Genomic DNA, 13,874 nt, shown 5'->3' with positions numbered 1-13,874 from the left:
CAGAACAGGTTTGAAAACAAATATTTTAAGAGTAATAAAACCTATTGTTGAATCAAAGGGAGAAACCTTGGTTTAAAATGCAGTGTGGATGATGCCAAGCAGCCTACTGCTGGGACCTTTCCAAGACCAGTGGGCCTACTAGGTTGAAGGACAGCTTGCCCAGGGAGCTGTCCAGGATGCTGAGCTTTGGTGTGAGACAACCATGATTTATGTACCTCTGACTTAAAGGGAAGGTCTGTGTTTTGTAGCTAGGTTGCCATAGCTGACGTTTTCAACAAGTTGTGTCTGCTAAGATGCTTATGAGTTACAATTTAGACCCTACTCAGTAGAATTGGGAGGCACAGTTATAAACTAATTGTAGCAGATAATGTATTTATTTTGTCCATGGTCTTCACCTCATAATATGCCCAAGCTCTCACTTGCACACATATACACAGAGACACAAATATGCTTAGCCTGCTGGTACGGCAGTAAATGCTGCTACACAGCGGAGCATGCTAAGAGCGACTGCTGCTGGGCACATGCTTAGCAAAGAGCACTCACCCCCAGCCCATTATCCCATCCCCACCTTTCGCCTTGCACAACACTGGCTGCTGGAATAGCATCTCACAACCCTGTAAAGTTTGCTACTATAAAGCATGCTTCATGCCAGATCAGGAAGCGTACATTACTAGCTGGACGGTAGCTGCAGAAGGACACGGGCTTTGCTTTGACAGCAGCTGTGCTGTGACAGGCCACAGTTTAATTTAGCCTTTTCCTCCACTCCCCATCAGAGAAGTGAAGAGTGAGCACAAGGCTAGCACACCAAAACAGCCCTCCAGGGGCCAAGGAAGTAAAATAAAATTCCAGCCTGGTCAAAGCAACAAGTTAGCAGAAATTATGCCTTCAAAACAAGACCACTTAAGACAACAAGAGGTGATTGCCCCAGTGAAAACCCAGTGGGAAAGCAGAAGTGCAAAGACAAGATCAGAAACCTGATTCCCAGATCCCAGGTCTCAGAGCAGAAATAGGGAAGCTGCGGCTCTCCAGAAGGCCTTGGGACTACAGCTCCCATCATCCTTGACCACTGGCTAATGGGCTAATGGGAGTTGAAATCTAACAACATCTAGAGGCCCAGAGTTCCACATTCCTGTCTGATAGGGTGCTCTGTCCCATGGCTGGGATTCATGGCATATGTTACATACTCCTTCCCACCTCCCTTTACAAAGAGGTGCAATTCCCCTTTCAGGAAGGATTTGTTGCTTTACTACATTCACATGCCAATATTTTTATGCTTCTTAAGGGAAATGTCTCATTCTCCTCTTTAACATCTCCATCCTTAGACACAGCGGGCTGGATCTGCTAATGGAGAGCTGACACGTGTATTGCAGCAAATGCTGCTACTGCTCTGCACCTGCTACTGATGCAAATGGAAAGAAATGTGTAGCAGGCACTCAATGCCCGCAGGGCATAAATGCACCATGGTATAACTCCATGATCTTAGGTGGACTGGTGGCAGCGAGGAGGCCAAACAGCCTACACACATCTGCTCCGACTTCGTTTTCATCATGTGATTCTGACTCCCACTAGGCTGGAAGAAAATATCCACTTCAGTCTTGCTGCTACCCAGCTGTTTAACTGAGCTGTCTGGATCACTTGGTAGTCTACTAACTAGATGCTAAAGATCAGAAGGTTGTAAAAGTATTGCGGGAATTCGTTGCCTAAAGGGACTTGGAGTGGACTCATTACATTGGAATCACTGCAGGAGAAAGCAGTGGTAGCATTGGAAATATAAGGGATGACTTCTACAGCAGAATGCTGACTTTAATGAGAAAGCCTGATAGCTTTCCCCTAATATTTGGACCAATAAATTGTGATGACAGGCACCTGCTGTCTTGTATGTAAGACATTATTCTGTGATGTATTGCTAGGAAGTATCATCTCATGAGCATCTTCCGTGAATTTAAAGGGTTTAACATGAAGTGGGTGGGGAGAATCTGCAGGATGAAGAGGATGCAGGAAAGGTAGTATTATAAAGGCTAGCCCTTTCTTGAGGGGGGGTGGGATTCAGTATGCCATTTAGACCTAAACTACACATAATGGGGAGATGCCCACATGCCATTGACCTGCATCTCCCCTGCAGAAGACATCATATTCTTTGTTCAGGTGCCCCTTTGTGGAACCTTCATCTTGCCCAGGGCTTTCATTTCCTGTGTGAAAGCAAAGCCTTCAGCACATGTTAATAAGCTGAAACGATTCCTGGAAAGAGTATGCTGTTCCTTAGAGTGATATACACACTCTAAAGAAACATATGTGTAACAAGAAGACTCAAGGATTCTTTCAGTTTGCACCAGTACCAAGTAGCACTAAACCCAACATTGCTACCTCCTTGATGTGCATGTGACAATGAGGATCACTGCTACCCCTATGAGCAAAGGAGAGTGCAAGGAAGGGGAGGTCATCACAGCCCTCAAGTTCAAAATGGGCTGGATAAAAAAACCCTCACCTGGTTTTCAGCAGGCAGTCGTGGCATGGAGGCAGCACGTCCATGACCTTCCATGGGCAGGTACTGGTCACTGTCTGAGTAGCCCTCCCTTGCCATCTCCCGCATCTCTACAGACTGGATTAGGCAAAGCAGATGAATTTATTGATTTATTTAAAACATTTATAAACCTCTTAGTATTTGAAAAGCCTCTAAGAAGTGCACAACATAAAAAACAGTAAACAACATAATTAAAATAGAAATACAACATAAAACAAGTAAAACAGTACCAAGGAGAAACAGGAATTTAGAGAATTCATACAAGTAAAAAAAAGGGGCAATCTTATGGGTCAGAGAAAGCCTGGGCAAAAAGATACATTTTTATACCATGTCTGAAGCAATGGGGTCACGACACATGGGATGCCAGATCTGGGGGAGCTGGGAGGGACAGATGTGGAACAACTGACCAAAGATTAAAGGACTCAATGGACTTCAAACATCAAATCTACTTATTCTGGCCTCATGCTGCTGGCAACCTCTAGTCATTAATAATAATAATAAATTTTATTTATATCCCGCCTTCCCCAGCCGAAGCCGGGCTCAGGGCGGCTAACAACAATCAAATAATCAAACAATCAAATAATCCAACATTCTAAAAACATTTCATTATAAAAATTAATTAAAATCAAATTAATGGCAACCGTTAAGCAAAATTCTGTGCAGGTTGCCAGAGGAGGGAGTCAGGCTGGGCCCTGACCAAAGGCCTGGTGGAACAACTCTGTCTTGCAGGCCTTGCGGAAAGATGTCAGTTCCCGCAGGGCCCTAGTCTCTTGTGACAGAGCGTTCCACCAGATTGGAGCCGCAGCCGAGAAAGCCCTGGTTCTAGTTGAGGCCAGCCTAACCTCTCTGAGGCCTGGGACCTTCAGGATGTTTTTATTTGCAGACCGTAGGTTCTTCTGTGGGGCATACCAGGAGAGGCGGTCCCGTAGGTATGAGGGTCCTAGGCCGTATAGGGCTTTAAAGGTTAAAACCAGCACCTTAAACCTGATCCTGTACTCCACCGGGAGCCAGTGCAGCTGGTATAGTACTGGATGAATGTGATCTTGCAGCGAAGACCCCATAAGGAGTCTCGCCGCGGCATTCTGCACCCGCTGGAGTTTCTGGGTCAGTCTCAAGGGCAGCCCCATGTAGAGCGAGTTACAATAATCCAGTCTGGAGGTGACCGTCGCGTGGATCACAGTGGCTAGGTCAGGGCGAGAGAGATAAGGGGCCAACTGCTTAGCTTGGCGGAGATGAAAAAATGCCGCCTTTGTTATAGCTGTAATCTGCGCCTCCATAGAGAGGGAGGTATCGAAGATTACACCCAAACTCTTAACGGACAGTGCTGGCACTAATTGCACCCCCGCAAGAGATGGGAGTTGCCCCCCCAATCCCATATCGTCCCGTCCCAGCCAGAGGACCTCTGTCTTCGAAGGATTTAACTTCAACTGGCTTCCACGTAACCATCCAGCCACAGCTTCCAAACATCTGGTCAGTGTGTCTGGGGCCGAGTCAGGATGGCCATCCATCAACAGATAGAGTTGGGTGTCATCGGCATACTGATGGCAACCCAGCCCAAAACTCCAGACAAGCTGGGTGAGGGGGCGCATAAAGATGTTAAAAAGCATCGGGGAGAGTATCGCACCCTGAGGCACTCCACACACCAAGGAATGGCGCGATGACAATTCCCCCCCAAGCGCCACCCTCTGTCCCCGACCAGAGAGAAACGAGCGCAGCCATTGAAGGACTGTGCCCTGGATCCCCACGTCGGCAAGGCGGTGGTCCAGGAGTTCGTGATCGACCATGTCGAAGGCTGCTGACAGGTCTAGAAGAATCAGCAGCCCTGACCCGCCTCGATCCAGCTGCCTGCGGAGATCATCTGTTAGGGCGACCAGAGCCGTCCCGGTCCCATGACCAGCGCGGAAGCCGGACTGGAATGGATCCAGAGCCGATGTTTCATCCAGAAACCTACCAAGCTGTTCAGCAACCGCTCTCTCAATCACCTTACCCAGGAATGGAAGATTCGAAACCGGGCGGTAATTGGATAGATCTAAGGGATCTAATGATGTTTTCTTTAAGAGCGGGCGCACCACTGCCTCCTTCAATTCCCCTGGAAATATCCCGGTGCCAAGGGACAAATTGATCATCATATCCCCCAGGGGGGCCCGCACCTCGTCTGGACACGCTCTAATCAGCCAAGACGGGCACGGGTCAAGAGGACAGGTGGTGGGCTTTCCAGCTCGGAGGAGTCTGTCCACATCGGCTGGGGATATCCGGTCAAAGTGGTCCAATATTGGACCCGAGGACAGTCGAGGGGCCTCCAGTTCCTTTATTGTATCCAAATTGGCAGGGAGGTCATGGCGGAGCAACAGGACCTTCTCCGCAAAAAAGCTCGGAAATGCCTCACAGCTGTGTGTCAGATTGTTATTTAAATTTGGCTGTCCTTCAAGGGACGTTAAAGACCTAATTATACTAAATAATTGCGCCGGGCAAGAGCTAGTAGATGCAATGGAGGCCAAGAAGTAAGACTTCTTAGCAGCCTTCACTGCCATCTCATAGGTTTTCATAAAAACCCTATAAGATGTTCTTGAGGCTCTGTCACGGGCACCCCGCCATACTCGCTCTAGCCGTCTGAGGTCCCGCTTCATTTTCCGAAGCTCCTCGGTAAACCAGGGAGCCCGGTTTCTGCGGGGTCGCAGAGGGCGCTTAGGTGCGATCTCATCGATGGCTGCCAGGAGCTGGATATTCCAGCCCTCAACAGCTCAGTCAATGAGTCGCCAGGGGGAGCAAGGTCCCGCAAGGCTTGACGGAATCTATCAGGGTCCATCAGCCTCTGCGGGTGAGCCCAAATCGGCTCGCCACCTAAGCAGGGTGGGGGTAGAAAGTCAATCCTGGCTTTCAGAGCGTAGTGATCAGTCCATGGCACCTTCATCGAAGGAGACATGATCACATCTATATCTACGCCAAAGATCAAATCCAGCGTATGGCCTGCTTGATGTGTGGGGCCTGAAACAAACTGGGAGAGCCCTAGTGTCGCCATGGGAGACACCAGGTCTAGAGCCTGTGAGGAGGGAGTGGCATCAGCATAGATGTTGAAGTCCCCCAATACCAATAGGTTAGGGAACTCCAAGGCCCAGCCGGCCACCGCCTCCAGCAGGCCTGACAGGGTGGCTGCTGGTGTGCTAGGTGGCCGGTACACCAGCCAGACAGCCAAGCTCACCTCAGAGCCCCACACTAGGCCAACACATTCAATGCTGGGGATCGATGGCGATGGTAGAGCCCTGAAAGAACAATCTTCCCGGATTAATAATGCCACCCCTCCCCCCCGGCCCACAGTCTGTGACTGGTGGAGGACGGAGAAACCTGGGGGCGCCATTAAGTATTCTTCTGCTAAACATGATTTGACCTCCCCCTCTCTAGCTCTCATAAATATATTTCCTACCCAAATCCAGGAATACAAGTCAGAGGCAATGAGCATTTTAGATTCTGGATCTGCAGGCTGTTATACTGCTGCTGTGTCCTGTGGAACCCCATATACAAGTGGTGACTGGTGTGGACTGGTGTGGTAGAAGGCAGAGAAACCAAATGCAACTGGAGCCAGAACAAAACTAATTCTGGTTTTTTCCTCAACCTCCTTCCTGGTGAGTACTACAAAGGCAACACTGAGAGGAAGAAGCTGACAGCCATTGCTATTCTCTGGACTGGATGTAAGGAGGAAGGCAGGCAGATGGGGGCTGGCTGAGGGCAGATAGACATTGGTGGGACAGCATCCCATTTGCCTTAATGGAGCAGCCTCCACTGATATACAAATGGTTCAAATATGCTGTGCAAAGTCTTTGGAGCCTGCAGGACACAGCAAGAGGCAGGGGTGAATTCTCCTAAGGCGCTTTCTCCTAAGGCTGCCACATATAAAATCATGCAAGGAAAGAGGGCCTTGCTAGTGTTCTTGGAGAAATCGCTCCTATTCTCCCAGTTCATAGGCTGAAAGCCAAATGCACACTACGGAGGAACATCTGTACCAATAAGGTAGTAGACTTATGACCGTGGAAAGAAATCAGTAGATTGTGACTGAAAATGACATGTAATGTGCCAGGATGGATTTACCTCTCAAGTGACACTGTGTTCATGATACAGAGCATAACTGCAATTTTATCTTTAAGACAAATATTTTGAGAACAGCCATATGAACACTGAGCATCAAAATTCATACGTCTCCATTTAACTCATGTGGAGCCCCTACAATCTAGGTGGTGGTGCGGTTTTGCTTCACCTTTGGAGTCCCCTCCCCCTTTGTTTAAGGTAAGGTGAATTCATCTGATCAAATTAGCATGGCAAGAAGGCAATATGAGCAAGCACAGGCTGAGTTCAGTTTATGGCAAAAAGATCTTGCAGCTGATTCACCACAAGTACAATTTGCAACTCATCTCCCTTTTGTTATGCTACCAAAACTTCATAGAGTAGGTTGCACAGGGTGCTGTAAATGTGGGCTGTCATGAGATCCAAGTATCACACGATTCCTTCAACTTCAGCTAAAGCTCAACCCATATTGGCCTGACCCACATCTCAACTATTTGCTCCTCTGAACTGGACCTTCCTGAGCAACTTTCCTATGATTCTGGAATTTTCAAAACATGATGTCTGATTCTAGTGAAAGATTGCATATTATAACAGACTTTAAAAAGATTTCAAGAGGACAAATTGGGTCAGAGAAGAGAGAAAGATTGAGAGAGAGGCAAGTGCCAGTCCAAGCACCTAGCTGGCACACAAACCACCTGGGAATTGGTCCGGCTATTGGGTATCTCTTCCGGGCGCCCTGGCTCTGGGCTCCAGGTTCCTGTCTTCTGGAACATTTCTTGCGCTCGTTGTGTGACCCACGATTCACTTTCTTTCATTCCTCCTTCCTGCATGGTCCTGGAGCAGAAAGAATAGTCAGAGTCTGATGACACAGAATCATTAGGGTTGTGGAAATAGCTACAATAGCTGCCTTGTCAGGTTCCCAGCTATTCAAAACCCTAGAGTTTCCCAGCTAAGTAAACACAGCCAGAATCTGGTAGTTTCAGGAACTCTTATACAGTACCTGGAAAGCATACAGCAGGGATCAATCATGTACAGAACCAAATCAGGAAAACCCCCCACTCAAGTTGACATACTGAAAACCACACACATAAACTCCCTTGAGAATATTTAGTAAAGGCTTGTATACAAACATCTAAAGCAGAAAATATCTATAAAAATACACTGTAGTGTTTCTGGGTTGAAGACTCCAGTTATGTCTATTGATGTGGCAATCATTGTGTGGGTTTCTAGTAATCTATGATGATGGTTCTACAACAGGGGTCAGCAAATTTTTTCAGCAGGGGACCGGTCCACTGTCCCTCAGACCTTGTGGGGGGCCGGACAATTTTTTTTTGGGGGGGGGGAATGAACAAATTCCTATGCCCAACAAATAACCCAGAGATGCATTTTTAATAAAAGGACACATTCTACTCATGTAAAAACACACTGATTCCCAGACCATCTGCGGGCTGGATTTAGAAGGCGATTGGGCTGGATCCGGCCCCTGGGCCTTAGTTTGCCTACCCATGGTCTACAAGGCGTCTGATTCTGCACATTCTGTTTCTGAGATGTCTTTTCGAATATAGCAGGTCTGAAAGCTATATTGATTAAGACTCACGTTCCATCCCCTTGATCCAGTTGTGAGGAAGGGAGAGCGTTCTGTCCTGGGCCACCTTCCTGGGATGGGGATGCTAGATCCATGCGCTGGAACATAAGTGGTGTCCGATTCTACAGGAAAGCACAGAATGATGCACAAGTTGGTATTTAGATATCTGTTGGAAAATACATGCAGCTATTAAATAGCTTCTTTTCCTCGAGTAAAAGTTCAGACCATTTGAAAAGCTGTCAGTGACAAGACAATCCCTGCATGCTTTGAACTGTGAGTGAAACCTTGCTCACAGACTGATACATTGCTTATTGGCTTTACTGAGAAGCCAGGCTCTTCCCTCTATCAACTGTCATTTGGCAGCAGTCATTTTATCAGGCTGTAATAGGGTAGGTGGGGAGAGAGGAGTTCTAGGGCCACTCCACTGATGCAGCTGAGAGTCTAGCAACCATTGGCTCTTCCTTGCCTTGAATTGGCATTATAAGAACTTGTACTTAAGAAATGGCACTGAAGTTTGAGTATTTCCTCCTTGCCAGGGAGTTTTTTTCCTGATTTTACTTAGCTTCAGTTCCGTCACAATTCCAAGAAGGCATCTCAAGATTCTCCTCCAACCCTGCCTTTGATGCACATTGCATCAAAATTATTTGGCACATGTACATCTGCATGACTGCACACACACAACTGCACAAATACAGTATCATACATCCCTCGTCCCTCCTTAAAATACAGTGGTACCTCGGGTTAAGAACGTAATTCGTTCTGGAGGTCCGTTCTTAACCTGAAACTGTTTTTAACTTGAAGAAACTTTAGCTAATGGGGCCTCCCACTGCTGCCGTGCCACTGCTGTGCGATTTGTGTTCTCATCCTGAAGCAAAGGTCTTAACCTGAGGTACTATTTCTGGGTTAGCGGAGTCTGTAACCTGAAGTGTCTGTAACCTGAAGCGTCTGTAACCCGAGATACCACTGTACATTAGTTCAGGGACTCGTGGCCAGACTTGGCAAAAAAAATGAAAGCTGGATACTGAGGGATCTTTTCTCAAACCATGTTTTATGGTTGCCACATACCTGCTCCTCCTGTATGGCCTGCAACTTCTTGGCCTTACTTTGGCGGTAATATTCCATGATCATCATGGCTGCATAGATTTTGCCCACTGTCAGATCGGTAGCTGTAGGATGAAGAAAGCAGAAAGAAAATGATAAATTGCTTTAGCTTATTCTTTCTTTAGGTTTGTCTAAAGGTGAACTCTGCCTTCAGTTTGGGCTGAGATTTCTTGGCTGGTGGGGTGCCATCACTGTAAGTCTGTGTGTGTCTGCATGTAAAATTGTTAATTCCTTCATGGGTTTTGCAGGTGCAGCTCAGGTAGGTATCTGAGGGTAAGTTCCCAAATTTAAATTGCTAGTCTCAGACACCACATGGAGAGTTGAACATGGCCTCATTAGCCCTCTTTTGGCAAAGTAAACACAAGGGGCATATAGATAACTGCACTAGCTCTACCCTCTTGCAATCATTCTAATCACCCTCCACAAGTTGGAGGGTAATATTCTGAAAGGAGGAGCCTTTTCAAGAAGGCATATTTTAGAACAGGTCTTTCTCCTCTATAATAAAATAATAGGAAAGGGATTTATTTATTTATTTATTTATTTGCGGAATTTTTATTCTACCCTTTACCATGTGGCCTCAGGACAGGTTCCAATAAAATCAAAGTACACAACAACAATGCAGATAAGTGTGTGTGTGTATATTTGTGTGTGTGTTTGTATAATGATTAATCAATATTATTTTTTATTTTATAAAATTTATATACCACTTGATTGTAAAAAACCTCAAAGTGGTTTACAAAAAAGATGAAACAACAAATAGTCAATAAGAATTAATAATAATTTAAGACTTTCAAAAAGTAAAATTAATAAAAAATCACAATATACAAGTTCCTTTACCTGAAAACACCTGCTGTCTGAAGGCTAATTAAAGAGAAATGTATTTACCTGACATCAGAACCTGCTCTGCGTTGATACCTGTCTGATCTCGAGAAAAGTCCTCCAGAGTTGTGGTGCTACGATCTAGAGCACCTATCTCCAAGTTTCAGTCAATCAGGTATCCATTAATGGTGCTACTACCAACATAGCCTCCCTGATACATCTCAGCATATGGGCAGGACAATATTGGGAGAGGTGCTCTTTTAGTTAATTAGGGCCCAAGCCACTCAGAGCTTTATACATCAAAGTCAACTGTCTGAACTGGGCTTGGCGACATATAGCCAATGCAGATGCTTTAAAAAAACTGGCATTCTGAACTAGTGACAATCTTTGAACTGTGTTCAGGAGTTGCCCTATGTAAAGTGCATTACAGTAGTTAAGCCAGGAAGCTACTAGGGTGTGAATTAGTGTGGCCAGCTATCCCTGTCCAGACATGGACATATGTGATGAATCAGCCATAGCTGTCAATAACCACTGTCAATAATCAGCCTTCAGTGACAAGGTGGCATTACAGAGTAACTTCCGACTATGCACTTGATCTTTTATGGTGGGGTGGGGTGGGGAACGTCTGGACCATGAGGAACTCTTGTCCCACCATGGGATCTAAATTTATCCATGAGGCTGTTTTCCCCAAACCATGCCCATCTGTCTATATGTTGACACCACTGGGTGACAGCTGATGAACACGGTTCAGTCCTGCTGAGTGCTGCTTTACCGTTGTGTTCCCTGTGGGACTATCCATGTGGAAATAACACAGTTCTCTCCATTGCCAAGATGACATTGCAACAGTAATTTCCATACAGTTATTTCCATAAAGAAGCAAGTATCTGCATGAACTCAGTGTGGACGGAATGAATGTCACAGGCAGGGACAATAACGACAACTCTTACATTTATGAGGGGTGACCAGGAGATCCAGAGTTTTCTGGGAGAGGTTGGGCCAGATTGCCATCATTTCCTTCCTCAGCTCAGCATCCATTTGCTGTTTGTCAGCGCCCCCTAGAAGATGTAAGCCAGGCATGAGACACAACAAATAAACAACTGGGCACCTGATCTCCACCCTCTCCCCCAGAAGTATTAGAATATTTAATCTGTTTCTTTTGGATTCTGTTAATTCTCTGGTCAATATTGAAACCAAAATTGAAAAGAAATATTAGGGCATATACACGCCATACCTTTAAAGTATATTCAATACACATTTAAAGCAAATGACTTCCCCCAAGGATTCCTGGGAACTGTAGTTTTCCCTTACAGGGGTACGATTCCTAGCAGCCTTAACAAACTACAGTTCCCAGGATTCTTTGGGGGAAGTCATGTGCTTTAAATGTGCATTGGGTGTGCTTTAAATGTACGGTATGGATGTGCCCCGTTGCTGTTACAGCCACTCTATATCAGAGTTGAATGAGTCACACTTCACATTGTAGGTGTTAGTTGGTATGTTTGACCATTGCTGCCCTCAACATTTCCTGGTACACAGAAAGCTGGCAAGTCAGAGAGGATTCTAGAACAGTTTTCTCCTTAACATTCTAAAGTTCTATATCAGAATATTCTACATCATTATTTATTTATTTTTTTGGTCAGGGTGCATTCCATACCACTCAGTAAGATGACTCCTTGCATGTAGATCAGAAATGGGGAATCTGTGGCCCTCCATATGTTGCTGGAGGGCCAACCTACTCCTGCCAACCTAGCAGTTCGAAAGCACGTCAAAGTGCAAGTAGATAAATAGGTACTGCTCTGGTGGGAAGGTAAACGGCGTTTCTGTGTGCTACTCTGGTTCGCCAGAAGTGGCTTAGTATTGGCCATATTGGCTGAAGCTGAATCAGAGTCCAGCAGCATCTCGAAGGCCACATGTTCTGCAACCCTTATCTACACTTTGGGAGAAGTCTTCCTGAAAGGTGTGGAATGCACCCTGGGGCATTCTGCTCCCTGGGAGGTTTCTGTGCTCCCTGACCTCAGCTGTGGGGGGCAAGGAGACAAACTACTATGGCAAAATAACCAGAAAGATCTCCAACCCAAGCGAGTCAGAAAAGGGGCCTTGGAGCTTTTAATAATGACAAGTACATTTCATCCTGTGTAAACCTCTACAGTGAAATGTTCATTGGTTTTAAAGGCAGTATCACTCTTCTGATGGGTCTTTAACATAACTGATTTCTTCATGCATAGGCTGGTACTGGGATGTTTGACCAATTTAAGAGGCAGAATGCCTACCCCTTACTACTCCTCCCTGGGGAATATCTGGTCCAGGGAGCCTTGTTTCTCCTACAGGCATTTGCATACATATTTATGTGCAATGTATCATCTATATAAAAGAACTAGCAGGTACTATAATTGTGCAGTGGTAGTAGTGTAGCTACGGGGCGCGGGTGGCGCTGTGGGTTAAACCACAGAGCCTAGCAAACTCAGCAAAGCATAGTTAATTTGCTGAATTAACTATGTGAATTGGAACACAAAAAAGGGAGGTGTGAGGAGGTCAGGAAACAAGTAATTGAAATATAAGATACGAAAAGATTGATCTGTTTTTAATTGTTCTTTATTCTTTCATGTATTTTGTATTTTTCTTTGTATCTTTTTTCTTTTTCTTTTCTTATCCTGTAACTTTCTTTTGTTTGGAAAATTTCAATAAATATCTTTTAAAAAAATAAAATAAACCACAGAGCCTAGGACTTGCCGATCAGAAGGTGGGCGGTTTGAATCCCTGCGACGGGGTGAGCTCCCATTGCTCGGCCCTTACTCCTGCCAACCTAGCAGTTCGAGAGCACGTCAAAGTGCAAGTAGATAAATAGGTACTGCTCCGGCGGGAAGGTAAACGGCATTTCTGTGTGCTACTCTGGTTCGCCAGAAGTGGCTTAGTCATGCTGGCCACATGATCCGGAAGCTATACGCTGGCTCCCTCGGCCAATAAAGCGAGATGATCGCTGCAACCCCAAAGTCGGCCACGACTGGACCTAATGGTCAGGGGTCCCTTTACCTTTACCTTAGTAGTGTAGCTAATGAGGTTAATCTGAGGCAAAATTATTGCTAATTTAAAACTTTTCCCAGGCTTTGCTTTCCAATATTTAATTTAATTTCCCAGAATTCTCTAATCTGTCAGGAAAGAAACTGCTCTCTCTTGCTGTGTTTATAGGGGTGTCACTTGCCTTTGGCAATCTTGATGTCAAGTGCAGTCCGGATCAACGCCATGAGGGTAGAATTGAAATGGACTGTATTGTCGTCTGCCACAGGCAGGTCCATACGAAGTAGTCTCTGCAGAAACCCAAGCAGAAAGGTGTCACCTCACAACTCCCCACCACCCAGGTTATCATGCACAGAGGAGTATATGAGCTCTGGGGAGAACTCTGAGTTCAATAACTTGCATCAAATCCTCCTACTCATGTTTTAACCTCACTTCCCACCCAATATCATGAGGACCAGAGCCCAGTTGCAATATGTTAATATCTGGATACTCAGCTCTTATCACACCTTATTTTGCTTTCACCCAACTGCTTTCAGATACTGGTATGTGGATTCCACATCAGCTACTAGAAGATGGGCCTGGAAATAACCCCACATAATAAGTGTATGGATCTGGTTGCATTCCTAAACATGTTGCTTAGAAATTCATCCCACTGAGATTTACCTTAAACATTCTAGAAGATTATCTACTGGGTTTTTGCCAATGACTTTAGCCAGAGATGACTGTAGTCTGAAGACCTCTGCAAGGAGACCCTTATGTTGTCTGTATTAGACTTTGAGG

The 13,874-nt window shown here is 45.6% G+C and overlaps 1 protein-coding gene across 16 annotated transcripts in view; it reads right to left on the bottom strand.

The window, feature by feature from the left end:
* CACNA1A (calcium voltage-gated channel subunit alpha1 A) overlaps window positions 1-13,874 on the bottom strand; it is a 275,590-nt gene that overhangs the window by 21,256 nt on the left and 240,460 nt on the right. For 14 of the 16 annotated variants that reach the window (XM_053376385.1, XM_053376381.1, XM_053376389.1 and 11 more), the window contains 6 exons: window positions 13,279-13,384; window positions 11,030-11,137; window positions 9,228-9,328; window positions 8,175-8,284; window positions 7,273-7,411; window positions 2,486-2,599 (listed from right to left, as the gene is read on the bottom strand). In XM_053376385.1, coding sequence (XP_053232360.1) covers window positions 2,486-2,599; window positions 7,273-7,411; window positions 8,175-8,284; window positions 9,228-9,328; window positions 11,030-11,137; window positions 13,279-13,384 — 678 coding nt within the window. Of the gene's footprint in view, window positions 1-2,485; window positions 2,600-7,272; window positions 7,412-8,174; window positions 8,329-9,227; window positions 9,329-11,029; window positions 11,138-13,278; window positions 13,385-13,874 lie in introns of those variants that run through there. The other 2 variants (XM_053376391.1, XR_008328860.1) reach the window with 2 other exon arrangements.

Source organism: Podarcis raffonei, chromosome 2, assembly GCF_027172205.1.
Source record: "Podarcis raffonei isolate rPodRaf1 chromosome 2, rPodRaf1.pri, whole genome shotgun sequence".
NCBI lineage: Eukaryota > Metazoa > Chordata > Lepidosauria > Squamata > Lacertidae > Podarcis > Podarcis raffonei.
Note: the sequence above shows the minus strand (reverse complement) of the source record. Positions and strands in the feature narration are given on the sequence as shown.